The sequence below is a fragment of the Aythya ferina genome, assembly GCF_964211825.1.
Source record: "Aythya ferina genome assembly, chromosome: 9".
NCBI classification, from domain to species: domain Eukaryota; kingdom Metazoa; phylum Chordata; class Aves; order Anseriformes; family Anatidae; genus Aythya; species Aythya ferina.
Window position 1 is genome coordinate 21,060,364 of NC_140305.1, and position 27,978 is coordinate 21,088,341.

At 44.7% G+C, this 27,978-nt stretch overlaps 1 protein-coding gene across 1 annotated transcript; it reads left to right on the plus strand.

The window, feature by feature from the left end:
- Window positions 1-151: 151 nt before the first annotated feature.
- On the plus strand, window positions 152-13,828 carry ZMAT3 (zinc finger matrin-type 3). Its single transcript, XM_084528808.1, has 6 exons — window positions 152-255; window positions 4,188-4,513; window positions 5,626-5,745; window positions 7,301-7,467; window positions 7,580-7,680; window positions 8,692-13,828. Exons 2-6 carry the CDS (start codon window positions 4,244-4,246, stop codon window positions 8,901-8,903), a joined length of 870 nt encoding a protein of 289 aa, XP_084384934.1. The 5' UTR covers window positions 152-255; window positions 4,188-4,243; the 3' UTR covers window positions 8,904-13,828.
- Window positions 13,829-27,978: the final 14,150 nt, after the last annotated feature.

Sequence of the window (27,978 nt, forward strand, 5' to 3'; positions counted from 1 at the left end):
GCTAAGCCAAGCCGTGCTAAACTAAACCAAACCGTGCTGAACCAAGCCGTGCTAACCCATGCCCAGCCGTGCCGAGCGGTGCCGCTGCCGCAGCCCATGCGCAGTCCCCGCCCCGGCTGCCTGCGGTCACTTCCTGCAGCTGGGCCCGGCCGTGCCCGGCGCCCCGGCGGCCTCGGGCGAGCGGCAGCGGCTGCGGGCGGCGCGGAGCGGGGCGGTGCGGAGCGGGCGGATCTGGGGCGCCGGGGCCCGGCTGCGGTAGGTGCCGGGGGAGCGGGGCCGGGAGGGACGCGCCGGGCCCCGGATCCGCACGGGGGGGTTGTGGGGGGGGGGCTCAGCGCAGGGTTTGGGGGCGGTTCGGGTGTTTCTGGGGCTCGCTGCCTTCGTTTTGTGCTGGTTTTATTTTTATGGGGTGTTTGCTGGCGCTGTGTCCGTGCGGTAGTGCCCAGCTCGCGGTTGTGTCAGGGTGGTGGATAGCAGGCTTTTTTTTTTTTTTTTTTAATTTTGGCTTAGGATCTGCCATCGAGACTGCAAGGCGTGCAGCTTTGCAGGGGTGCCTGCTAGGATGCCAGCATCGGCACCATGGCTTCGGAGACCCTGCTGGGCTAGGGCATGGCAGTGCCCTAGGGCCCCGGTACATATCAGCATCAGCAGAGGGTCAGCAGGCCCTGTGCATGAGCATAGAGCTGTGTGTGGTGTGCATTGGCTTTAATGCACTGTATGCAATCCCTGCAGCACTATAAGGCTCCCCCGGGCACTGGTCATGGCACTGAGCCCGCTGGAGTTCAAGGAGCATTCACAGACACAGGCTGTGATGTTCGGGTGGCCCTGCGTGCAGCCAGGAGCTGGAGTCCATGACCCTTGTGGGTCCCTTCCAGCTCAGGATATTCCACAAATCTGTAAAATGACTGTATCTTTCAGGGTAAATTCTGCAGGTGGCCAAAGGTAAACTTTCTGGCAAAGAGATCAAGTGGCAGCAGTGTTATGAGATAGCGTTTCCTGTCTTGGAAGAAAACAACCTTACAGTTTTTCTTAATTTCTAACTAGTTTTCTAAAACTAATTCCAGTGAAACACTGCTCTGCATGTGGATGTCTTGTGAGTTACATCTATGGATAAGGAAGGTCATACAGTGTGTGTGCCTGCCAGATTTCAGATCCAGACCAAATCAGTTCCTTCCCCAGACCCGTGTTGGTGACAGCTGGGGACACACTCCCTGTTAGCTGTGCCACCAGCAGGATCTAGGTGCTACCACCCTGTGGCACTCAGGGCAAGGAGGCTGAGTCTCCTCTTTCAGTGCTGTCCTTGGGCTGCCCCAACCTGAAGGAGCAGGAGAGGGGCGTACCTGTCCTTTACACCCACCTGAGTACAACTGGCACAGGGTGGAATTATGTCCTCGGCCATGCAATGTGCACAAGGAGGCATGGCTGTGATGGAAGAGATGCTGTGGTGAGGCAGAATGCCTCCCGAGCTCAGCCTGCAGAGCTGCAGGTCCTTACCCTCCCTGGGGCTGCAGTGTTATGTGCACAACTCTTTCACGGGGGAGGTTCATTGATCGTTTGCTCTTCTGTAAGGGTAAAAATTTTGCAGCTTTTCATGCGAATGGAAAGGAGGAGTCAAAGTGTTCCTGTTAACTTCTGCACAGGTATCCGTAGTGACCAGCGGTGATGTGTTAAAGGGACATATAAATAAGTAGAATTTAAATGCCCTTTTTTTTTTCCCCCTTTAAATAATATCCAGACAAAAGAAGTGAACGTAATCTGAGCAGTTTCAATGATGGAAGATCGCCGTGAGAAGAACATCAGAGTTGCATATGCAAAGTCAAGAAGTTCTAATTCTAAAATTGCTCATGCAGGCTTAATTTTATCTTCAGACTACTGTTTACTTTGAGAAACAATAAATGGCCTTATAAATAAAGATTTTTTTAAAGAGTATTGCGTTCCATCTTTTCCCCTGTGGATGCATATGCTATAGCAGTGTCCTATCTTGTGCCTGACAAATGTCATCCATGCCAGATACGTATGGAGGATGCAGCAGGCACTCATGCATAATTAAGCAGATGGATTCCAATTGCCATTTAGTGTAGATCACTTTATATTCTTCTCTGAAGTATTTAGCTATAATTTACTCTCTTTTTAAGGAAGAGGCCCACTATGGTATTGAAGCAGGACTCTGATGGTATTGCTTGGCTGCTTGCATAGCTGATGTAAGATGCCTTGATAGACCTGTGGTATGATCCATTTAACCATCTACAATATGAACTAATTCCATCAATAGCCCCAGTGAAATTGATTGGACAGAGTACTAGTTGAGGAAACTAAAGACAGCAACATCTTTTTCCATAATTCTGTTTAGCCAGGAAAACCTATGCTGAAAGTCAGAGAGAAGTTAGGTGACAGTACAGAATTTATGCTGCTGATGAGTGATTTACACCAGGCTGTTCCTGTGTTTCCTCTTTCTTCTTCATGATGGATTTTGTTTTATCATGTTTCAATTAGTTGTCGTAAACTTGTTTTTGATTTTGTTTTTATGGTCACCTTTTGGTTCATGTTTTTACTTTTTCTTACCTTTAGTTGCTAATAGTAATGGAACTTTCTCCAATCTTGTGTTATTTAAAAATCTGGTTTTAGAGGTAAAGATTTCAGAAATGCTTTTGTCACTTGAGTGTTTTAGTTCTACTGATTATTTTTTTCCCTAATAGTATATAGACCTCTCTGGAGCCAGACTTTCAAAGGTGATAGAGTATTTAAAAATGCAGTCATCAACTAGGATTTTCCAGAGCTTGCATGTAGCAAGGTATTTATCTCCTGCTAATTTTAGCAGATTGAAAATCCCAGAAGTTATCCTAGATAAATGCTATCTGCTTCTCCAGGTTCCTAAATGCCCTTGAAGTCAAATTATTTTCTCAAAAGTGACTCAGGATCAAAGTTCCTAGGTGGCATATCATCTATCTTTCCTGTAATTTTACAGAAGCCTCTTAATTTTAAAATATAGATGTGGCTAACTATTCGCTTAAACAAAGCCCACAGCGTAAACATGGTTGCTACCAATGCAATCTTAGCTGGAAGTGATCTGCAGAGACCCAAGATAATGCTTTTTGCTACCCCAGTGTAACAGTGAACGGGATTTGTTACGATAAGAAGCTAATAAGACATTAACAGAAGTAGCTGTGCCTTGATTTATAGTATCACTGCTCCACATTATTCTGGGAATGTTCATCCCGGGCTTTAGATGTGATTTATAAACTTTAATTAAATTAGCCTCTGAGAACCCCTTGTTGGAAATGTAGGGCTAGTTCTAAGAACTTGAATTAACTGAGAAATAATTGAATAAAGGTTAATATGGGATAAGCTCTCCATTCTTGCAGAAGAAAATACAGCTTTAAATGTTGCATAGGTTGTAGTTAGTAAAGGAAATGCAGAGAAATAGCTCAAGGTCATTCAACAAGACCACGGAAGAGCTGGGAAGAGAACCATTGGGGGATGGCTGGGTACAGCAAGGTGTTCTCGAGTCACTTAGTACTCCTCTGCTTTTGGTTGACTTACATGAGAAAAATTAACTTTAGAATATTTTTGCTCAGGAAGGTCTGTGTGAGTATTTGGGGGATGTATTCTGTGTGTAGGTATATTCTATATCTGTCTGTATAAAATAAATCTTTGAAATACTTGTATTTTCTTTTTAAGTTATCAAGTAGTGGTAATAAATTTTAATATTTGTTTAGGCCTTAGAGTGTAAGCTTCTCCTTAGGCTGTCAGAAAAGGACGTGGCTGATGGTTGTATCCCTCTGCTAGCAGTTGTATCCTTCTGTTACCTCAGCTCTATGTGCTGAACGTGTTGGAGGTCGCATCTCCTAGCAGTCATAGAGCAGTGGGGTGGGCATGCTGGGGCAGGGTTTGGCTCTGGGGCAGGTACTGTGAGCTCTTAGGAATCTTCACACCTCCAGAAAGGTGCCACGGGGTACTAACAGCTATATTTCAGGCTTCAGTCCACTTCTTGTATTCGTCATTTTTTAATCTTGCCCTGGTTATGTGGGATGTTGCTGCTCCCGTGAGTGATACAAGTTGCCTTTATGGCTGCTTGGCATTGTGAAAAGGCATAAAGGAGAGGCAGGGAAGTTACAGTAGGCGTCCCCTGGGTTGTCACTGTTCCTGTTAGTATGATGTGCTTCAGCAGTTGTGTTTCTCTGGTCTAGGTCTGAAGAGGACTCCTCATCCTTCAGACGTAGCATGCCCACAGTCTTCCTGGCCAATGATTCTTTTACAGCAAGCAGGACTTCTTCCTCATCCTGAGAAGCCTCCATCTCTTCCTATGTCAGTGGCTACAAGGCCCAGAGCCACCTCACCGCTGTCCCCACCCAAACCTCTCGGACTGGGGCCTTCCCTTCACCACGCACAAGACGAAGAGCTTGCAAAGGCGGTGGAGCAGGACCCTATGCTGGAGGAACTATGTAAGCCTCTGTGCTGTAAGCTTTGCAATGTCACGCTGAATTCAGCACAACAAGCCCAGGCTCATTACCAGGTAAGCAGAGCAGCGGGGGCACAGCTCGCGTGTAGCCGTGCCTGTGTGAGTGTGTGCGCTGCCGGTAGCGCTGCTGTAGCACGGAGTTCAGCGTGGGCTAAAGATTGAGGAATAATTCAGCTGCTCCAGTGGGTTTTAAGCACTGTATTGAGGTGGCTGCACACTAGCAGCTTCGTTTGAGTTAACTAATCTGAAGCTACCTCTTCTGATTGATTCATCTGAAATAGGTTAGGGACCGTTTGTATATGTTTCTTTGCTGGCATTGAATATATTGTGGTCTTACATCGCTCCCTTCTACTAGTAATCTGTCTGCCTAGTGTATTTGTGTGAGATGTGGAGACAGTAACTTTCTTTACCAGCAAATACAAGAGAGTGTTTGTCTGTATGCTCAGGACAGCAGGCCCAGACATCAGGCTTTTTGTTGGCCCTGAAAAAGTGCTGTCCAGACATTGAACGGGTAGGTTGAATTAGTGTTACAATTTTACATCTGATTTCTGCAGTATTTCTGTCATGAGGGGACAAAAATTATATTTAAAAAGGTGCAACTTGTGTTTATACACATGCCTTACTATATATCCAAAATACATATACATACTCCCATATACCTCTCTCAAGTTTTCAAAACACCAGAAAGAGCTACAACATATATTTTTTCAAGAGAAAATAAAATGTGAAGCAGAGTTTTGTTTTTTTTTTTTTTTAGAAATTCAGTCCCATGTTTGAAATCATGCTTGAAATCTCATGACAAGAAATGTGTGTGTATGTGTTCAGGCTTATCAAGAAAGCTATGTAAAGCAGTTAACATTTCATGTCTAAAATACAAGATACTGATTTTAGGTGAAATGGAAGCAGACTGATGAACTAATTGTAACCTTACAGTTTTCAGAAAATTGGTTGAAAATTAGGTCTAAAGTGCGAGCTGATGAGCATTTTGGAGAAAAGGGAAGGATGCCAGCATATCCTAAAATCAGAGCTGCTGTTTTCCAAGTGACAGCTCCTTTACCTGAGGTGCCATCTTCATGGACACTTTTTCCTTTCTGTCTCTGTCTCTGCTTGCTTTCAGTGTAAGATTCTATTATTGGGACAGTGATTAATTTTAGTTCTCTTTCCAGGGTAAAAACCATAGTAAGAAACTCCGAAATTACTATGCTGCCAATAGCTGTCCGGCACCTGCCAGGATGAGTAATGCAGTTGAGCCTGCCCCGCCTCAGGTTGTCTCCCTTCCAGCTCAGGTAAGGCATGGGAAGGTGACTGAGATCATGCTGCTTGCTTCTGACCTAACTCCCAATAAGGATAAGCAGATCTGACACCTGGAGGATTAATGCAAGAGTTGGGAAAGAATTTTCCTCTTGATGGCACAGGAAGGTGGAGGTGGCTTGTTGTGAGCTGTTTGCTTTCCTCTGAAGAGGCAGATATTGGCTGTGGAAGTTTGACGTGCTGCTGACTGAAGTTGTTTAAAAGCAGGTGTAAGGCAGCTTTTTCAGAGCAGCACTTGGACGTGAGGGTGTGGCATCCACCCTGCACAATCATCCCTCCTTGCGTGAGTGAAGCAAACATGGAAAAAGTGTTAGGTGCTCCTGCACCCATTGCCCAGGGCTGTTGTCTAATTCCTCTTTTGTTGCTCCTTTTGCAGTGGTTATTCCTGTGTGTAGGGTGAGTGGATGGATGGGTCTCTCTGTGATCCAGATTCATTCGATCTCAGGCACATTAGAAGCAAAAGAGATGATTTTTACTTTTGCTTGTAGAGTTTATCACTTCTGGTTGCTGTGGGGTGTAGCAGCTAACCTGTCTCTTGCACATGTATGTGCAGAGAATCTCAGCTGGGCTGCAGGGATCAAAGCTGTGCCTCACACCCCCAAAAACATTTGTCTCTGTGATCTGTACAAAAGAGAAAAACATTTGCAGTAAGTGGCAGGTTGCTACATGTGCTGTTGGAGCCGCCAGAGGGAGACTCAGTCCTGTGTAAAATGACTGCGGCTCAGGGAACTGAATCAAGGTCTCGAGAAGGCTTTGGGTCCTGTCCTAGGTAGTGGGATGTGGGTGAGGCACCCGCTAGGGTGTCTGATGCTTCTTGCACTGGAGAGAATGGTCCATGGCAATAAAAAGGCGGCTTTGGGGCCGTATGAGGATTCATGTTGTAACTTATGAGTCAGAACTGTGTGTGTGTGTGTGTCTGTAAGCTTGCAGTTTCAAAAGCAACTGGACTTGGCAAGTGCTGCAGTGACAGGGCTGTGTGAATCACTGCTGCTGCGCTGTTTGCAGAGCGCTTTTGTCTGGATGACACACACACACACACACTGAGGAGACCTGGTTGCTGCCCCAGTCAGCGTGCCTGGCTGCCTGGAAGGGCAGGGTACCAATCAAACAGCTGGGTCCTTCCTCGGAAATCCTGGCCCAGGTATACCTGAAGGGTAAGGTTCAGAGGTCTGGCAACTCAGCTATTGCCCGTCTCCTGGCGTGGTCAGGGAACTGTGCAGAGATGGGGTATGCAGGAAACATGAGAGGGGAGCACCATTACATTTCTGTGAGTGTGAGCCTTCCTCTATAGGAAAGTCACTATTAACTGCGTATATCTCAGGGGATTTGCAGATTCCCTGGAAGGCTGAGGCAGAGAAAACTAAGTTGTCCTTGTAAGAACAGTTTGGGGAGCACCGAGAATGTCCTCATCCATACGGTCTAACTCCAGCGCTCTGACAAACACGCTACTGGTCTCAGTCCCTGGGATTCAAGGCTTTCAGAGATTTAACCTTCTTGTGTTTCACATGCTGTCTCTCCCTTTGCTGCTAGATGGGATCCAGTAAACCAGGTGGCCGAGTGATCTTGGCCACAGAGAACGATTACTGCAAGCTTTGTGATGCCTCGTTTAGTTCTCCGGCTGTGGCGCAGGCTCACTACCAAGGGAAAAATCATGCCAAACGGCTGCGTCTTGCAGAAGCACAGAATAATTCGTTCTCGTAGGTATTGTTCAACTTCACGCTCAGGCTGAAAGCATGTGGCAGTGTCTCTGGCAGTCGTTTTACTCGGAAAACTCTGAATCGCAGCTGTTCATATTTGTTTAATCTCCAGGGATGCATCGGAACTAGGCAAACGGAGGACAAGGAAAGAAGGGAATGAATATAAGATGATGCAGAACAGAAGAAATATGTATACAGTTCAAAACAACACAGGTAATCGGGAGCTTGCATCTGTTTTAGTCTATAGTTGGAATTATAATGCTAATACTAAGCAGTTTGTCTTCTGTTTCTGAGCTCTGGTCTAGCAGAGACAGGTTGTGAAAGGAGCTGATTCTAGCTCTGATCCTTCCTGTCTGTATCTATCTTCCCAGCTGCTAAAGTCACTTTGTTTTATCAGCCCGCTTGGTAGTTTGGTTTCTCAGTTTGTAACTTAATTTACCATCTGCCCATCCGTAAGGCTACTCTGAGCAGAGCTGATTTTCCTGCTTTATTTTCTTGGCCAGTGGCCAGATGCTTTGACTCCTCCTGTAGCACATCAACCCGTAGGTGTGCTCCTCTGTCCCAAAGGAGAGAGCACATTAGCCTCCCTCCAAGAGCATCTGTTCCTAGAGCCCATCCTCAGGTGTTAGCTACTAACTTTGCCTCTTTACTGTAATTTAAAGCATGTTTTATAGTGTCCAGCCCAGCATCTCTTTCTCTTTTTCATTTTATGTTATGAGCACATTAGCTGAAACCCTGCTTCGTGGTGAAGCATGGTTTTATCTTGTCATTCTAACCACTGTCATTTGGAAAAAGGTATGTCTTAAAATTCTATTAAAAATCATTTTGTGATAATTTTAAACTGAGATAGGCGGCTTATTCTAATCAAAAGACTGCTCTATTCTGGAATTGGATGGTTTTAAAAAAAATAATTGGCTCATTACTTAAATGGTTAGACTCCTAATATTGTAAGACCCTATTGATTCTTAATAAAACGGGGGCACTAGGTCCACTCTCCCACTTTGGAAAATACCTGCGAGTACTGCTGCCCTGTGTGCTGCACTCCCTGTAAATCTGGATCTCATTGGAGAAGTCATGGAAAAAATGAATTCACTCGAATCAGTTAAAGAAGCTGATCTTTGTCTGCTTTTTAAATATTTGTTGGACTTGGAAGTTGTCAGTGAGGGGTGTCAAGTTTTTCTTTTTATAGGTAAATACATGTAAGCATTTGTGTTGTTTCCTCAGGTCCCTACTTCAATCCCCGCTCACGGCAGAGGATCCCTCGGGATTTGGCCATGTGTGTCACCCCCAGCGGCCAGTTCTACTGCTCCATGTGCAATGCCGGGGCCAGCGAGGAGATGGAGTTCAGGCAGCACTTAGAAAGCAAACAGCATAAAAGCAAGGTGTCCGAACAGCGGTACAGAAATGAAATGGAGAACCTAGGCTATGTACAATGACGCGCCGCCCTCGGTAGTAGTTTGCAAATAGAGCAGCTTGTCTCTCGCCTGCTGTTTGCCACATGCCCTGCTTTGTGCTCCATTTGATAGGAGCATGCTCTCGAGCTATACGTGTAACACCTGCAAACTTAATGGTATGGTTAGATTTTTTTTCTATCATAGTTGGCAGGATGACGCTGTGCAGGACATGAAGTGTTTTTGATGTTTGTTTGCTAGTTATCTAAGGCTCTTCGTTGTGTTGAGTGGCTGGGGGGACTTTGATGTCTCCCCAGCCTTCTGCATGAATATGCAAAGACCAAGAAGTGCTGGGAACTTCTGTGGTTCCACCTCACAGGTGAACCATGTGCAAAGCCCGCTCCCCTCTTTGTGTGCCGCAGAGCAGTGCTCCCGAATGTCTCCCTACAGCAGAGTGAATCTCTGGGCAGCTTGTGAAAGAGGGGTAGGAATGGGGCCTGTGAATGTCCAAGCTAGGGGTGTACTTGTCCACAAATTGCTGCTTGTGGCCCTCATTGCAGCCTGCAGTAAGTTCTTTCCACATGCCTGTAAAAAGGCTACGCACACCTCTCCACTTTGGAGGGTCTTGCCTCTTACCCATTTCTCTGTGATGCAGATTTCATTCTGAAGATCTGACAGTAGATGCCAGCTGATCAGCCACATCCAGAAATGCTCTTCTACCAAACAGTTAACAATGAAAATGGATTTTGGCATTGTTGGCTGGGTATCTTAACGCACCATGGGTGTAGCTCATCTCCCTGAAGAGAGCCTGTGGGGGTTTCAGTGGCTAAATGCAGTGCATTGAAAAGCAAACCTGCTCAGGTGAAATGTGCTGTGCACTGATTCCACGTTAGCCAGGGTAGGGTTAGGGATAGGTTGCAAGGAGCTGTTGGCTGTAATTTCTTTGCATAGTGATGTAGAAGAGAGCGAGTGTTAGTGTTTGGTGCACAGCTCTATTCCTAGGGAGAGCAGGGCTGCCAGGACCCTGGGAAGCAGAAGTCAGTGTGTCCCACTTCCATGCCATTCCCTCGACAAAGCCCACTGGGTGTTAAAGAGGAGAGGTTAAATGTTCCTTTGAACTAGGGCTACCAATATTGGATAAACTTTTTCCCCTCTTTCTTTTCCCATCTCAAACTGGGTTTTGATTCCATTCCTTGATGTGAACTTCACTGTTTTAGGGACCATAAAAATCCAAAGTTAGGTAGGATGTAAATGTCAGGGGTAATGATTGGTTAAGTAAAAGCTTTTTGGCCATGCAGAAGTATTCATGAAACTTGTTAACTTTTTAAATGTCAACAAAGGGTGTGTCTGTTTTGGTGTTCCTCAATGGAAGTGGAAAGGAGACAAAGAACAGAAGTAGGGCTGACATTTTTCTACTCCATTTAGGTAGCTGTGAAGCTGTGACTGGAATCCAGTTCACAGTTTTTCTATAGCATTGGCTCCAGTGGCAAGTGTAGCATGTAGCTAACCTCTCCTGGACCTGATTCCCACTGTGCTGCTATAGCTGTACGCCAGTATAGCTTCATCGACTTCAGTGGCAGGTGCAGGGAGGGAGTAGAGGAAGCATCATGCCTTGACTCTCGCTCCTCTTTAGGCAGATTGAATTAGGTGCAGCTCCATTGGTTTCAGTAGCATTTTACTAGGGATAAATTGTACCTAGTGCATGATGTTGAAGGTAACCCTGCCCCTTTTCCCCGTTCTCCCCCCCCCCCACCTGTTTTTGCCATTCTGATCCTGCTTCTTGCATTCCAGGAGGATTTTCTGCTTGCCTTAAAAAATGAAAAATGACTCAACAAACAAAAAATCCAGATAGTTTTTGGTAATCTTTCTAGTCCACTTCAGAAGGGCTTGTCTCACTTGGCTGCTCAAAAGAGAAGGCTGCTCCTCAGAAGCTGTGTATTGTTCTCTCTACCTACCTGAGCGTGAGCTATCCATGCAACTTTAACACAGCCTTCCTAAATCCCAGGAAATCCTAAATTGCTGGGTGAGTTCTTGCAAAAAGAAGAAGAAAAAAAAAGCAACCCTCTGCATTGTTCCAGGCTGATTCGTGCCTCATGAATACGGGCAGGGCAATGGACATCCTTTTGCATGGGATTCCCTCCCCTCTGCTGTGCAAAGCCCAGTTTTGTGGGCTTTGTGCACCGGAGCACATTAGAAGGTAGGAAGGAGAACAGGTGTCCAGGTTGAAAAGTACTCACTGGGCAGTTTTCACAGCTTCTAAGTCTGTTTCTCCTGTGCTGTCCTGCCCCTGGCTCACCTTCTTTGCAACCTTGAAGACCATTCCCCTTGCAGAAGTCTCCTGTCAGCCTTTACCCCTCATCCTTTGCAGTCAAAGGGCTGGTTTTCTCTTTGTGTTCTGTCTTTTTCCTAGTCTGACACCACTGCGAAGGGACAGAAGGAGCTGGGTGAGCCGTACCACAAGTGTGTTTGACCAGCGTGGTCCCTGCGTTGTGGTTAAACGTCCCTCTTGCTGTAAATGAAAGCGTGGTATTTTCCCACATTTGGGAGGCAGTGCGTGGGATGCGGGTGGCTGTGCTTGCTGGCTGCTCCCCTGCAAGGGAGTCTGGTTTTGAGGAATGGCTCGAGTCTCCCCTGAACAGACACCTAGCTGGTTTGTTTTTTCACAGGAAAACAAGCAGTGAGTGTCGTCATCCTGAGAATTTCAAAGCGGCGGGTGGTGTAGCAGGCGTAAAGCAGGCGGTGAGATTCCAGCGGCAGGACGGGTTTGCTAGGCAGGAGGAAAGCAGCTGGGGATTAATTGCCTTGCCCCAGCCCTCTGTTGTGGCCCTTCTCTGCGAGTGACCAAAGCTTGCCTCTCCCTTTCCAGCATTGCTTAATGGTTTGTGTTCTTCCCACTCTCCCTCCAGCACAGAAAATTGTTGACTACAAAGAGAAAACACCTCACCCCACTAATATCTGTAGGGTTCGAGCCAATCCAAACTCATACTTTTCAGCATGAGAAGCAGGGTGGGTCCTGATTTTATTTTTTTTTGTGAAAGCTGTTCTCCAAATCAGCAGTCAGAAGGCATATTGAAAACATGTCCTGGCAAAATCCTATTAGTCATAGGTGGGATGGGGAGAATAACATACAGCTGTAGTACCGTTTTCCAGACTCAGTCTTTTCTCAAGTTAGTCAAAGTACCAAGCTCAAGAAATAGGACTTCTGTGAAACTGTCACATTGGCCAGTAGGTTAATGACCTTTGCTGCTAGAAACAAAATATAAATCAATGTGTTGATATTTATTTTACTGCGCTGACCACTAATTGACTTGTTGATATTTAAGGCATTATTATGTAGGTTGTTTTTGTTTAAATAGAAAACTCTACATCGCACTTTGCTTTTGGATCAGAAATGATATTTATTGTATTTGTGAAAATGTTTTTCTTCCCACGTTATGTATTTTTTTCTTTCCCTTGATGCAAAAGCCTTGCCCCCCCCCCCAAAAAAAAAAACACAAACAAAAAAACCAACGCAACCTACAGATTGTCTTTGTTTCTTTTCATGCCAAACAAATTTGGAATTTCCACGCAGCTCTTTCTTAAATGTCCATTTGAAGTTTGTGGTTTTTGTTTTTTTTTTTTTTTCCTTCCCTCCAGTGGTTCCTTTGGTAACTTGGGATGATATTTTTAGAGACACATGAAGTTTGTACTACATTTAAGCATTTCTTTTATGGCAAGGAAGTAAACTGTGGAATCCATGTATTTGTGAGAAGTACGAAGATGATACTATTTTGTTTGTACTAAGCATTAGCTGCATTAGCTGTCATTTCGCATTCTGCACTAATGGGAAAACGTGGTAGAATCTTGCCTAACGTTGCTCTAATTTTGACTTTTTGCTTTTTTTGGTATACATCAAGAAGAACCCTGAAAACTTCTGTGGAGTTGCTTACAATGGTCATCAGTGTAACAAAACGCATTTTTTTCTATAAGGCTTCTTGTCTTTTTTCCTTTTCTAGGTGCTCATTATAGGGCATTAGAAGGGAAAGCTATCGCCATGGCACAGGTTCCTATTTTGGCTTACTAATGCATGAAGTCCTTTTGCTACATTACTTCAGTAATGTTCTTGCTGTAACCAATGGAGTAAATGAAATACCCTAGCTAAATATATTATGTTGGCTAGGGCCAGGGAAAATACATTGCTGAAATCTGTGTCTTTTACTTCTGTGTTTGGGTTACAAAACTCTTAAGGTTATGCTTTTTTTGAGGAATGTGTATCTTGTTCTGTAAGGATTTGGTCCTGCTCCATCTAAAATAGTTTGAAGTACATTGACTTTAGCCGACTAGGAGCAAGCCATGAAACCCTTCAGGAATTTCATACTGCTGATGTTTTCTCATGTGCTTTTTTTTTTTTTTTTTTTAATTTTACAACCATGCATACAAGGGTGCTCTGGATGAGCAGGACATCTGTTGCCAATTATGGAAAACCAAATGTCAGGGTTTGTAACAGACAAAGAAAAAGAACGGACCAGGTTTCTTTGAAGTTAGTGGCTAAGCTCCTGTTTTGAGCTGGGCCAGTTTCTTTACTATTTGCATGAAGTTGGAAGTGAAGATAAAATCCACTTGCAAATAAATGTGGTCCAACAGTAGTTTGGGGAATCTCTCCTTTAAAAAAGTATCGCAGTTAAAATTTTTTATCTAAAGTATCTGCAGATACAGGCAGGACTGTGGATTTTTATTTTGAATTTTTTAAAATAAATCGGTTTTCAGTCTGTATTTTTCAGGGGAGGAATGACTTAATTTCCTTCTGCATCTGTCCAGCAACATCATTTGCAAGTGCTTTGAACGTGTTTCATCTAGAGCTGCCTTGTCAGGTTGGTTTTGTACATTTGTCCTTCTTTTGTTTATGTTGTACTGATCCCCCTGAGGGAATAGTTGATGAAACTGATTTTTTTTTTTTCTTCAATATATAATAAATCATCTTGCTCTTATCATTGTACAGCCTTAGTGTTTGGTTTTGCTGCTGCTTGTGATATGGCTGGACGATGCATGACTGAATTGATTTCAGCCTAGCATTGAGATGGAACTACGTGAGTAATATGTTTTAATACACTGATAAAGGAATACAGCCTTCTGCAGGAGCTGTTACTCTGCAGGGGGGCCAGGGTACCTGCAACTGTTACTGAAAGCCTGCTGAGGGCTGAGGTCTTCCCCTGAGCTGTGTTGGTTTCAGGAGGGTTGCGGTGGGAACCCTTAGGTACGGGAAGGATCTTTTTCATGCTGTGCTTTCCCCTAGAGTAGACATCACAAGCTCTGGAACAGCCCCAGGCTGAACCATGGACTTGCAACTCTTAACTGTTAAAATGTGGGGACAAGCTGAGCCTGATACTTATATTTGCACATTTTTTTTGCCAGATTGCTCTTCCCCACTTTCATTACTTGAGGGCTCTAGAAAAGCATGTGCCTATGCAGCTCAAATGACTTTCTAAACAGGAAAGACATCCTGAACTGGAGCCTTAAAGCAGAGAAGATCTGGGGGCTGCTAGGTTGTTCTCAGATGTGAGAAGAACCTTGTTTTTCCTCAGAGCTGCAGCCATGCAGTGGGTAGAGTGAGCTGTTGGCCTCAAGGACAGTGCCTCAGGGTATAGATGGCTGCTGCAGCACAGCTCTGAGTGTAGATGCCACCGTCTGAACAGGGACAAGTACCTGCACTCCTGTGTCCTTTGTTATTCATGGGACTGGGCCACTGCAGCCAGTAGTGGCACCATGGTGAAATTATCTTGATTAAGTATTCTGTGGGCTGGGAGCTGCCTGCGAGCACTTAGGCTACTTCTGTGATAACAGTCAAATGCAGGAGCTTTTATGTGTTCTCATTTATAGTAAATAGGATCATAAAAAACTTAGAAGTAGAGCTTTATGTTAAATCTGACCCTGGTCCTTCATTGTTTTATGTTCAAGTGGACTCTGTTGCTTTCAGTCATTTTAGGAATCAGAGAATAACAAGCCTTTACATATCCCCATTATGGGGTGTTAAAGTGCTGCCTTAAATCACAAGATATTTTTTAATGCTTACATATGGTAATTACATCCTGTAGAAATTCCATGGCGATTTGGTATAGTCAAGCCAAGTGACGTGCAGAGACACCTGGGCAAGCTAATTCAGAATCACTGGCATTTGTTAAATTATGCAGCAAATAAAATAATAAAAAAATGAAAACCTAAGACTGATCGTATAATTTAAAACCATAAATAACCCTCCTTCTGCTTCTCCAGTTACCCTCGTATCTAAGGAATCTGTTTTAGTTGTCTTGCAACATTTTACAGCTGAGGAAGGGAACTTTGGATAAAATAAGTGATCCATCCAGAAAGTCTGTGGCTGAAAAGGAGGATCGAACCTGAGGCCTTTAAATGCTGGGGTACTGACCCTGCCACTTCTCCATTCAGCCTCCCTGTTTGCAGGCTGATGAAAATGACTGGATTTTTAAAACAGTTTGATTAAGAACTGTTTGATATATATATATATATATTTAATCATGGCTTTACAGTGCATTAGAAAATGGACGTTAGCATATGGTTTAAAAATAATGAAGCTTGGCAGAGAGAACTCGCCATACTGCTTCTGCCATTAAATCTTAACAGAGTGGTGAAAAAAAATCTGACAGCTTCTAGGATTGTAGGGTGGGCATGTTTGCGAAGAGCAGGTTCTGGATGCTCTTCTGTGTTTATTTATGTCCACCTTACATAAATTCTTTCTGTTCCTACTGCTAGTTCTCCTAAGGCATTTGGATCGAATGCTGCTTGTCTTTTGGAATGGTAAAGAGCTGTTGTAACAGATAACACCTAGAATTCAGTTGGTCTAATCCCTCACTAAATGACACTCTTTCAATTGGCCTTATTCCACTGGGCTTGTTTCACCTCTCTACCTGTACGAAACAAGAGCAGATCTATTTAAAGTCGGTGGAATTACACGAGCCTAAAGAGAGATAGGAAGATTATCCACAGTATATTAGCTGAGACTAGAGACTGCCTTTGGCAGGTGTTTGTCGTACATATAAAGATGTTAAAAAGTATTAATCTAAGCCTTGTTTTTCAGTACCAAGGCCCCCTTTTTTTTTTTTTTTTTTAACAAGGAGATGCTGTGAATGAAAGAACAAAGTGTGGGGTTGTAAGGAGATGCACAATAAGCTACATATGCTGCATTTAATGTGTCTGTGGAATTTTAGGCATGAATGCAGCATTTACCTGAAGAAAGCAGACCATGTACTTTGCTAAACGCAATGAGACCAATAGCATGAAAAACACTGCGTTAGTCTGGCTATTACCCTGGGTACAGATGAACTGTAGGTATGAAACACCTGTGCAAGTCAAATGGCAGAATTCCCATTACCAGGAGAGATGAAGACATATGGGCTAACACCTGATATTTTGAGGAGGCTGTAAAGAATATTTCAGGCTTAAGGGACTTGCAAAAACAATAACATGATGACAAAACTCTTTGATAGCAGCTAACTAGAGAGTTTGGGAGCTCAGAGGTCGTTTCTGACAATGGCTCCTTTTTGCTCTATGTGAACCTGTGTAGATGGGGAGTAATTGGGCAAAGCCTGGAAGCTGCAGTGCAAGGCAGGGCTGGCTGAGTCTCAGCAGCAGTGGGATTCTCCCTTCTCTGCTTTGACCTGCCACGTACGTGCATGCATATGTATGTGTGCACAAGTGAAACAGACCCTCTCAGGCCTCTTCCTTCTTTATTTATTACCTGCTATCCATTAGAGATCGCTTTCCAGTAGCTACCTATTGCAGCTACATCCCTTGCTGTCTGCAGTAACTCAGCACAAGCGTGTTGGGATGATTTGGGAACCAGCCAAACTACTGAGTACAGGGTAGGCTCAGACAAGTGCCTTCTGTTTGTAAAAGCTGGTGAGCACCTGCTGCTGATATAATAGTCAGCGATACTCAGAGTATATTTGGATTAGGAGGTCCAGATTTAGACAGGAACAATACAATTCACTTCCAGGATATTGCAGTTGTGTACGGCAGGTGGGATCGTGGGCTGCTGTACCTCTTGCTGGTCTGTCTGGTAGCTGGCACCAAGGTGCCCAGGCATGAGAGTTGGGTGCTTCTCATGTCTTCTCTGGTGACCTCTCTGACTGTGTCTTTGAGGTTTTTTTTTTTTTTTTTTTTTTTTTTTTAACTAGTCTGTCTTTGGTTTATGTTGTCACGCAATCACAGAAATGTAATTAATAGGACAGCTTTTATAATGTTTGCTTAAAGACTTTGATTTAAAGTTTGATTACTTGTGCAAAGCACAGATTCTTATTAAGCAAAAAACAAATAACTTCTAATGAATGTTATCAAAAAGTACAAAGAAAAGTGGCAACAAGAGAATGTAAATAAAAACAAGACGGCTGTTTCAAGGTTGGGGTGGCCCCAGGATGAATGCAGCAGCACACAGAACCAAGGAGGTAGAAATGGGAGGCAGCAGTGAGTAGCACCAGTCTGTCTTTTGCCAATTCCACAGTCCGAAGACACATGCTGGATGTTCAGCTGCCATATTTGCGATGATACTCTTGAAATAATGTCTGATGAAATTCAAGATATATGGCTAACCATTAGTTTGAGCCTTCCCTTGAGGCTGACACACTGCAGTGCGGTACAACAAGGAGGCTGCAGTGGGCTCGGGGATGGTTATGCATGGCTGAACAGACTGAGCCTTCCTCTTTGCTGTCTGCCCCCAGGGCAAAATGCAGCAGGGCTGGGCTGAGCCCAAATCCTCAGGGTGGGCTATGTGGTAGCCCAAGGTCAGCAAGTGCTTGCACAGAAGACATGACAACAACTGTTGGAAGGTAAGGTACAGCCACATACCTGAGGCTTTGGAGGAAGCACTGGAGGTTGCAGGTAGACACAGTAAGAAGAGAGGCATGGAAGTTCAGGCTGGATGTGGGTGCTTGGAGTGGCATCTCTCCTCTCTACAGGTGTCCCAGTGTAGAGACAGTTATATCAGCCCAGAGTCCTTCCGTGCATTGCTTAGCATCTGCTACATGAGACAGGTTTCAGAAGACACAATGTTAATCTAGATTAACGTGGATCTTCACACAGCTTCTCACAGCTGCTAAGAAATTCAGGGATGGATCAGAATGCAGCTATATGGATATACGTGCTGGGTATATATTAGAAAATAATAAGCTTCCAAGGGAGTTGTTCTTAATTTGGGTACAGATATATGCTAATTATATGGCAACAGTCTTGACAAGTAGCGTGCATGCACACTTTTAACTTGCATTTCTGATTACGGTAAGAAAGCCAGCATTGCTTTCTCCTCTCACTAGCTTCAAAGGCATTGTCTTGATTTAAGAAATGGTATCCTAAGCTGTTCCGAGAAAGTGAAGCTGTACTCCCGTGACTGTCAGGCTGCCCATTTAACAAACTGCATGGTAAACGGGTGAGCAGCCAAGCTCTCTGAAATGGTTCATGAAAGCTTTGAAGTTACAAAATGCCAGCCTATATTTATTGTCATTGGCATACAACAGAATATTCCCATGTTGAGTGCAGCACAGGTGTTCCAAATCAGAGTACGTGTCACCAAAATATTAGGACCCAAAGATATATCTTGAGCCTGGATCATAGGATGTAATACATAAAAGAGAATATAAGGTACACATCCCAGAGGAATAAGTAATATTCAGTGGAAGAAAAAGGAACAGAAACAGCCAGAAAATCTGAAGCTCTCTATGGTGATCATTCCAGCCCTTAGACACAGGAGTGGTGGCAGAGGTCATGGACAATGGTTTAAAGGCATTTGGCTCCTTGATCTGCTTGGGTGATTCATAAATCTCAGCGGATATTTTAAATTACTGTAGCATTTTTATAAATCTGACTGCAAGTCCTTTGAAAACAAGGCTTAAAAACTGAAGTGAGTTATTTTACAAAATTTAACCCTCCAAGGAGAGTTGTTAGCATGTGGTTGCACAAAAGCAGTGGGTGCAGTTGTAGCCTTTGAACCTGGCTAGAGCTATCCAGGACAATTCCCTGCACGATCCTGGGGTTGCCTGAGCTGCCTACATGAAAATTAGACTACGCTCCCCTGCATCTGCAAGGGTGTAACGCTGCTTGCCAGTCTCAGGTATGTTCCATATAGAAACCCATCATCTCAGTGCTGCAGTGCCACAGTCAAATTATAAATATCTGAATGTCTTCCTGGAGACTGGCTGGGGTCACCCTGTGCTCATCTGACCCTCCTGAAGATGATCTAGATTTCTTCCAGAAGGAAATGAAGCTGTATCACATCACACAGGAGCATCGCTTATGTTTGGCATTTGGGATAAAACTTAATGTTCTACAATTATAGTGTTGGATGGCTGGCAGCAATTTTGCCAGACAAATACCACATGTCTTTCCCAGAAGGATTCAAGCTTTAATATTGTTTTGATGCTGGAGGCTTTTCCAATTTCTGTTTATTAGAAATGACTTATCTTTGTTGGAAGTGCTGCTTTTAACCTAGTATAGCTGGTGCCACCTACAGCACTCCAGAAAACTCATGGCTGCAGTGTTCTGCTTTCATGGAGCTGCTGTCTGACCAAAGCAAACTGTCACCTTACTGAAATTAAACCTCTGAAGGGCTAAACTTGTGTTAGTTCTTCATCTGTTTCGTCTGTGTGCTTTGAGGCTTTTTCCAAATAGCTTTCCTTTTACATCCTCAAAGAATGAAAATCTATTTCTGAGACTGCAGGCAAACATTGCAGACTTGTGTGTGCCTCTGGTCAATGCTGTGGCATCATCCTGCTCTTTGGTTTGGGGATAACTGTCATTTCAGAAAGGATTTTATTCTTCTGTACGGCCACCTTCAGTGAAGACCATTAGTTACACCCACTGGCTCCACCTTCAAGCTCAGCTGTTGATAAGGTCTGGCAATATTTCCGCAGGCTGTTGTCGGTCCTGGCTGGTGCTTAGCTATGTAGCTGAGCCCCAGCCCTCAAAAACCCTCAGAACATGTTTAAGCACCAAGCTAAAAGTCATATTTGCAAGTACAACCCTTCATCTCCATCTCCATTCCTAGCCCAGCTTCTCTTCTCTCATCAAAAGTTTTGTAAAGGCAGATTTTTATTAGTTCACTATGTGCTTTCTGTAACAGAGATGGAAAATGCATACCAAATCTGTACGTATAATGGATTTTGCTATTGAAAAAAGTTGTGACTTGTCTGTGAATTGAAATTGCTAACACAACACGGCCATCAGACCTCCTTCCCACAGCATCGATCCTCATTGCTCCATCCGTGCTGTTAATAAACACTGTGAGAGTCAGTCACCGATTGGGTGGAGCAGAGGACTGGGAGCGGCTGTTTGCTCGGTTTTAACCAATTCTAATCACCACTTTGTTGTTATTGTGACCTTGGGGAAGCCGTGACATTTCTCCGTTTCGAGGGAATCTTGCCTGTTCTTCTGGGAAAAGAGATGTGAGGTGACTGGATTCATTGATATTTCATAAGATTATAAATAATGGACAAGGTGTAATATGTGAGAGAGAAATCTGGCTGTGCTGCGTATTCATTGAAATGCAATCATGCACTTGATCCTCCTTCTAAAGGTTTTCACTGGGCAGCTCAGACGTTTTCCTGACACATTTCAGGAGGAGGAGGAGGTGAAGGAGCAGCCACGCTGAGAGATCACAAGTCGCCTTCCTGAAGTGCTCAAACCAGCACTTAATCCTTGCTCCCTAGAGGAATGGCTATAGTAACTGGAAAGTCAAAAATAGCACAGAACTGTGACCAGATTTGAGGAAACAGGTCACAGTAATTCACAATTCCAGAACAACTCGTATCACCTCCCCAGGCTCTGTTTCCCACCTGCCTGCTGGCCCAGCACTTTTCCTGTGGGCTGCGATGAGTAACCAGCCTCAGACCCACAGGCCAAGGTTTCCTACTTGGTGACCAAAATCAAGGTGATTGGAGTAAAATTATTGAGTCTTGTAGCCCTTTAGAAAACTACTTTTTATGTGTTTGAGCCTTCTGGCTGCAGAAGTCCCATTGCTCTCCAGCCAGGCTGAGGACGCAGGGGTCTAGGCCGCAGCTGGAGGGGTGGCCATGGAGGTGGCTGTCCCTCGTGGTGGTTCTCCGGGGTGCCTGGAGCTGTCACAATGCAGTTGTCCCTGGTGCTGTGTGTGCAAGATGTCCGTCCCCATGTCCACACATCGCTGTCAGTCTGTCCTGGCAGACGTACTCCTGCCTGAGCCGTCTGAGGCTCAGCCCAGGCAGGCCTTCACATGCTGTGATCACACCTTCTGATGGCACTGCAGACGTAGTTTTAAAAACTCCAGACAATTACCTCCTTAAACTCATATTTCAAGTTCTTATTTAATATTGCCCCATTTTCAGAGGTTTTTAGAAAGGTGCCAGCGCTTTATTGATACTGGTTTGTTGTTTTGGCAAGCGAGGTGATGGTATTTTATTTTGATTTCAGCAGCACGCCCATTAGGGTTTTGACTGGAAGCAATATCTGCTAGAAACAGAAGAGGGCAGCTGCTTTTTGAGAAATGAAGAGAGCATTGACTGTTTTTGAGAATGAAATAGCAGTCACTCAGATCTAGGCGAAAGGGCTTTTTTTTTTTTGCCTTTTTTTTTTTTTTTTTTTTCATGAATGAATAAAAATAGCACGGCATTCCAGGGGCCCAAGCTAGTGTAATTAGTGTATAAAATAGCTAGACCCCATCACCTTCCGCTGAGTCCCCGGGCTTCGTCTGGCAAAATTAGATTCCTTGCAATTTTATTGCAATGTAATTAAAAAGTAACCAAGGGAATACAGAACTCAGTCTTCAGAGATGTTCATCATCGGACTAAAAAGAAACAGAATAAAAAGGATTCAGCAACTTGCTGGCTTTGTAGATGATTTATTTGTTTACTGCTCAAACTGGAAAAAAAAAAAATGCTGTGAATTGCCACACTGCACATATGGAAAAATATGGAAAAAATCAGATTTAGTAAAATATTATTCAAAGCTATGTATATTTTTATTGAAAGTTGTTTTCAATTTGTATTTAAAAACAAAAGCATGAATTCCTAAACAAAACATCCTTCTTGTGTGAAATCATTCTTGTAATCCAAAATAAGGCATTTGTGACTTTTTAATTTTCAAAGCTTTCATTTCCAGTGAAAATGATGTGAGGACCTCATTAGATGAGGTCCATCTGAACCTTTATTTTCTGTTAAATACTTAGCTGAAAACCCTTCAGCTGCTTTGGCAAGCACCCACAAACCCACAGAGCAACCGCGTTCTGGCAGCAGCAGCACCAGCCTGCATCCCTTTCTAAGTCTATAACCATTTTCCAATGCCTACTGACTTCATCAAGACAATATAGCCTCATAGTGCAAGGTGTTGGGTTTCTACAGAAGAAATACCCTACGTTTGGTTTGCTGCACTATGTCCATTCCTTGTTCAGAACTAACATCCCCACCTCGTCTGGTCCCCCATGGCTGGGGCTGTGCTGAGGTGTGTCTAGATCCGGAATTAGGAACCTGGTTATATTTTTAAAGCCAGAACAGTTATATTGGTTCACATGGAAATGTGTATAAGGTTCTTAGTGGGAGGGACAGTTAATCTCCATTCCCCGTGGGTGGGAAGAGGGAGCCTACAAGGTGCTGCCAGCAAAGCAAGGTGACAACCAAGAGGGATGGTGATGTAGCCACTGATGTCGAGGAAGGGTAAATATCTGTGTGAGACTTCCACCTCCCCCTGCCGTCGTTAGTCCAGACGGTAGGTAATTTGGAAAATTCAGCAATGACTCCTTCCAGTGCCTTCCCAGTGTCCCTGTGCCTTTCTGGCTCTGAAAACAAATGGGAATTTTTTTGTATTTGGCTTCGGTGAGGAACATGTGAAAAGCAAGCTGTCTTTCTTTTTAAATAGCTTTGAGGCAGAAACAATTAGAGACCCTCTGTAATGAAACTACTGACTAACAGGCTAACCCAAAAAGACAACTCTTCTGATGCAGAAAATAATGAGGGCTGCCCTAAACTTTTAATCAGGAACTCAACTTTTATTTGCAGCTCCTGACAAGGATAGCATCCCTAATAACATTTCTGACAGTTCCAAACTCCTGAAATTAATATGAGAGCAGCGAGAATTTAATGGAAGTGCTAATTACAGATGCTGGAATTATTCTGCTTCAAGTCAAACCTCTGATGTGGAGAAATTCAGCACGGATGGGCTGTCATCTAGTTTCTATGAGCTTTTGCTGTGAAAGGTGACCCTGGCTTTACGCACCTTCATTCTGCGAGGCATAGGCATCCTTCCTTCCCATTGACTTCCACACCTTGTGAAGAATTAGGATGCAAACAATTAATTCTTCTTGCCCTAGAGACTGTACCACTCATACCCCTAATGCATGCTGTTCCCTCTGTCTCCCCTCTCGCGATTAGTCATTATGTCCTCGACTGGCAGGATTGCATCCAGGCTTTTTCTGAAAACCACCGACTGATTTCAGTGCATCAAGCCCAGGTGTCTGTAGCAGTTTGATCCTGGGTTTCCACCTGTGCAGCAGGAACAACCAAACCTCACATGCAAGACCTGCTTGGCTGTACTTTACAGTCTAATATACTGGGACAAACTGGTGCCACCAGTCAGGAGCTGCTGCCCATGGTTTTTCACACATCGCTGGTGCAAGGGCTGGAGGTCAGGGCCAGGCAGCCTCTGGGGACATGAGAGAAGACTGATTTGTGAGGAGTGGCCACGTCAGTCTTTGATCCACCTACACTCCTGCGTGAACATCTCCGAAATCTCAGATTTTTGTAAAGGAGATTTGATGTTATCAGTGGCTCATTCATGCCTCACCCCAGAGCCACTTTTCACCTTGGGCTTCCTCCAGAGCTCAAAGAGGTGTGTGGGGACCACATCTCCAGACCCAGCAGGCTGTGGGAAGGCTTGTGCTATTCTGGTGCATGCAGCCTCAGCCTGCCACTTTCCCAGCCGTGCTGCAAGGTTGCTGCTGTCCAGATGAGGTGCCCTAAGTGCTGAGAAGAGCCTTATCATCACCTTTCAAAGGGTTTTATCTTTTTTTTTTTTTGGAAGTTGGCTACACAGCAGCATGCCCACACTACCCTCTTTACATATCCTGAAAAGGCTCTATCAGCTGGTTGTTTAGCAGTCAGGAGATCAAGAATTAAGTCTGAAGGCTTCAGAGGGAGAGCTTCCCTTTCAAACTACTCGTTAGAGACCAGAGGAAGTCACAGACCTTGGGCCTGGCCATGGATCTTTCCCAAAAAGTGAACAAATTGTGATGTGTGATTTTTTTCCTGCTTTTTTTTTTGCAGCCAGCTGTGAAACCTGAACCTTGATATTAGTTCCAACTGTTGAATGGCATTAGATGATTCATCTCTGCTATTAACACAAAAAGTAATACCACTTTCTGCTTTGTACTTAATGCCTTTTGAGAAATAGATGAAGACATAAGGGACATCGAAGAATTATTTAATCTAAGCCTTTTTCTTTGGGCCCTCATTTTCTCTCTTTATTGAATGATTACACTCTGGTTGCTGCCCTTGCCCAGCTCCACTGGAGACACAGCGGCAGCAGCCGTCTCGCCCTGCTTCAGCGCCCCTCTCGTGACAGAGGGGTGTGCATCTTCCACAGGCAGTAATAAATGCTCCTTGATGGAAGAGAGGAAAAAAAAAAAAAAAGAGGGGAAAGACAAGCTGGTTTCACTATGCTCTGTTAATAAGCCAAAGCCAGTATCATTAAAATGTCAGCATGAGCAATGAAAATTGAAGGAAGTCTTGGTGATTGGGCTGAAAATCTCATTCAGCCAAGGAGGTGGCTTGGAGGTTTTCCATGCTATCTGGTCAATGTTCATGGAGTCATGTGCACAGATACAAATGTTCCCAGGAAACATTGCAATGAATCAATGTGCTCCACGGCAATACAGATGGAGAAGTTTTTGTTGGGGTGGTAATGCTTGGCAAAGGACGTGGGTTGGCAGCTGAGAGCTGATGGCCCATTGTAGGGATTTCTGAGCTCTTACTACATTTTGAGGACCTAGAGAGAGTGGACTTAGCACATCCCCTTCCCTTCACTCCTTCTGCTCTGCTATTAAGAAAGGGAGCAACAGATCAAATATGAAATGTGAGAAGTAAAAATGAGAGTCAAGAAAAATCCTATGGCATTAAATTTTGGGGAAGTATGTTTGTAAACCTAATACTTAGTTCCAAATATCACTGTAACATAACAATCCCTCTACAGTTCCTTGAAATCACAGCTCACATGCTGTGAAAGCCCTGAACAAACTTCCCCCACCATCAGAAACACGCATTGCAACCCCCCTGCATTTTCCTGGGGCTGAACCCACCCAGAGCAGTGGGGCCGAGGTGAAGCCATGCCAGGACCCGCGAGCTGCAGAGCAGAGGTGGCTGCTCCGCACATGGCATCCTCGTCAGCAGCTTCCTCCCCAGGTGACAAAATCATCTGGCTAGTTTCGCAGGGAGAAACACCACTCTTCCACCTCTCATCACCTCGCTCCTCTCATCAGGTGGGAGCCTTGCCGAGCCTGTGGGGCTGGCTGCTGCTTGGGTTGAGCTGTCCCAGAGCCATGTCTCTGTCTGTGTGCATGGTTTCTCTGAATAAATGAATACATTTTCGAATACATATTCAAATACATATTCACACTGTTTTCTCTCACCCCATTTTATTTTCTTCCTGCATCTAACAGTAGTCCCTTGCCCTGCTTTGAGTTCAAGTTCCCCTGGGCTGTGATCTTCTTTTGTGTCCCCTCCGCCCTGTCCCTGCCGTGCCATGTCCCGGTCCCCAGACTGATGGGAGGGGATGGGGCCCTCTGCTTTCACTTCATGAAAGCTGTCTTTGCTTTTGCTGGGTGCTGGGGCAGTGCTGCCAGAGGAAGGCTGGCACTCGCTCACACTAAAAGACACCTGCAGGCTCTGGGCTAAAGAGCTTTGGGTGCTGTGAGCTGCGGGAGAATGTCATTTTTTATATCAGCATCTTAAAAGTGCCAGTCACCTGTGTAACACAGTGGTAAGAGGCCTCCTAACAACCCGTATTTGTTGTTTATTGGGGCTTCCAAGTGCTATTATAACAGGAGTAAATTATACAGAAAGGAAGGAGCTAGTCTGCTGGGGCAGAACATCAAGTTCCATCTCCTCCAGCGAGGTCCTCGCTGCTCTCCAGGACATCGGCTTTACCAATATGAAGCTGCATTTTCCCAGCACATCAGTCCTGTGATTATTTCCCCAGCACTGACAGCATCCTCGCTACTTTCTCATTATTTAGTAGGTGTGTAAGAGCCCGGTCCATCTCCTGTTAAAGTCCATAACTATCTTCTTTAATTAGCATTCAAATTACTGCCATTCTCCTAACATTACTGTCACCGAGGTGCAGCATGGCCACGCTCCAGCTCTGTTCTTCCTTTGAAGTCTCTGAGGTGAGATGTGTCCACAGAGGCTAGGAGGGATCCAGTGACAATCACAGGCTCTCTGAGATGCTGGTAGAGGAAAAAAAGGAAATGGAGGAGGAGGAGGAGGAGGGGGAGGAGGAGGAGGAGAAGGAGGCTCTCCCAGAATGGTGGGTCCAGCAGTGGGGTGGGGAGATGTGGCTGCAGTGCCCATGGGAGGGCAGTTTAATTGCCCTCTTCCCTTCAAATGAATGACTTGAGAGTGTCAGAGATGCAATTTTAACCACAGAAAAGGGAGCCTTTCCTCCTTTTTCCTCTGAGCTGGATCACTGAGGGCTGCAGTGACCTTGGCACACAGCAGACTTCCACCAAGCGCTGGGCTGGGGCCCAGGAATTAAGACGTGCAGGTTTCTAAGGCCAATTACAGCACATGGGGGTGAATGATAACTGGCTCGGATGCTGCAGCCTGGAAAACTGGTTCCCAGCTTTCCCAGTGCCAGGTTTACCCTGCGGTGCTGCACTCTGAAGTGCAGTCCATCAAGGAATTGATGTAGATACCGAAGAGGTGCAGGGGATCTGGTCCCGTGCTGTGACAGATGGGTCATCACGACTCCCCCCAAGTACCTGGGGAGTGGGACACGGGTAGAGTGGTTCAGGTGCTGGGACTGCAGGGTGTGTTTGCTGTGAGACTGTTTGTTCAGATTGTGATCAGAGGAATTTGCGGTACTTCAGTCAAAAGTTAAAAAAAAAAAAAAAAAAAAGGCAAGAAAGAATGTGCTGTGATAAAGTTAAAGAGCAGAACAAACCTTGCTCCCTGTTGACTGTACCAAGGTTTGCTGAAATTTAGCTTATCAGCACACAGTGATATTTGCTAGCAAAATAGACTAAATGATCTAAACCGAAGCACCTGGGACTGTTATGAACCGCCTATGCCTTAGAACAGAAAATTGCTTTATACCGGGGCTCTCAGGCTTTTCTTGTAACGTCCTTCTCTAGTTTGAGATTACCTTCTGAAGACATCTGTTTTCATCTGTGAAAGCTCAGGCTGCCACGTGTTTTTCTCTGACCCCAAAGCCTATTTTAACTTTGGTACTATTTAAACTCTTGCCATTTTTTAGACTATTCAGTTTGACAACAACCCGGTACAATGAGGTACCAAGGTGCACAGAAATGTGTGCTTTGCCCTGGGTCCCAGGGGAGGTTAGTGCTGGAGCTAGGGCGACTACTGCTTAAACCCCAGAGCTATGTATTTTGCCTCTTCCTTCCCTTTCCTTTCTCTGAGTTGGCAGCAAGACCTTCCTGACAAGGATAGCAACTGTCCACTTGGAGAAGTGACCTTTGAATGTGTATTTTTTACCTGTTTGGATGCAGGGGCAAACATGGAACCAGGATTTTGCCTGCAGGACGGAGAACATTAGCTGCCATGAGGTATTAGCATGGCACCAAGCACCACTTCACCTACACATCTTGCCAGTCTGTTGGAGCGAACTCTTGCCATGATGCTACAGGAGATGGGGTGCATGGGGCAGGGATGGGGAGCAGGGCCCCCCCTTGCTGGCACCATGGGGCGCCCCATCTCCCCCTCTGCTGTATTCCTGATTCATTCACATCTCGCAGCAGGGTGCCATTTATCTAGATGTGCCTGCTCAACAAAACCTCATTTTCCTAACTGCTATGATAGTCTCACCTCGACTGCTTTTTGAAAATAGAAAAATCCACGCAGCTAAAATGGAGCGTTTTGATGAGTATCTTCATGCTTTTTCA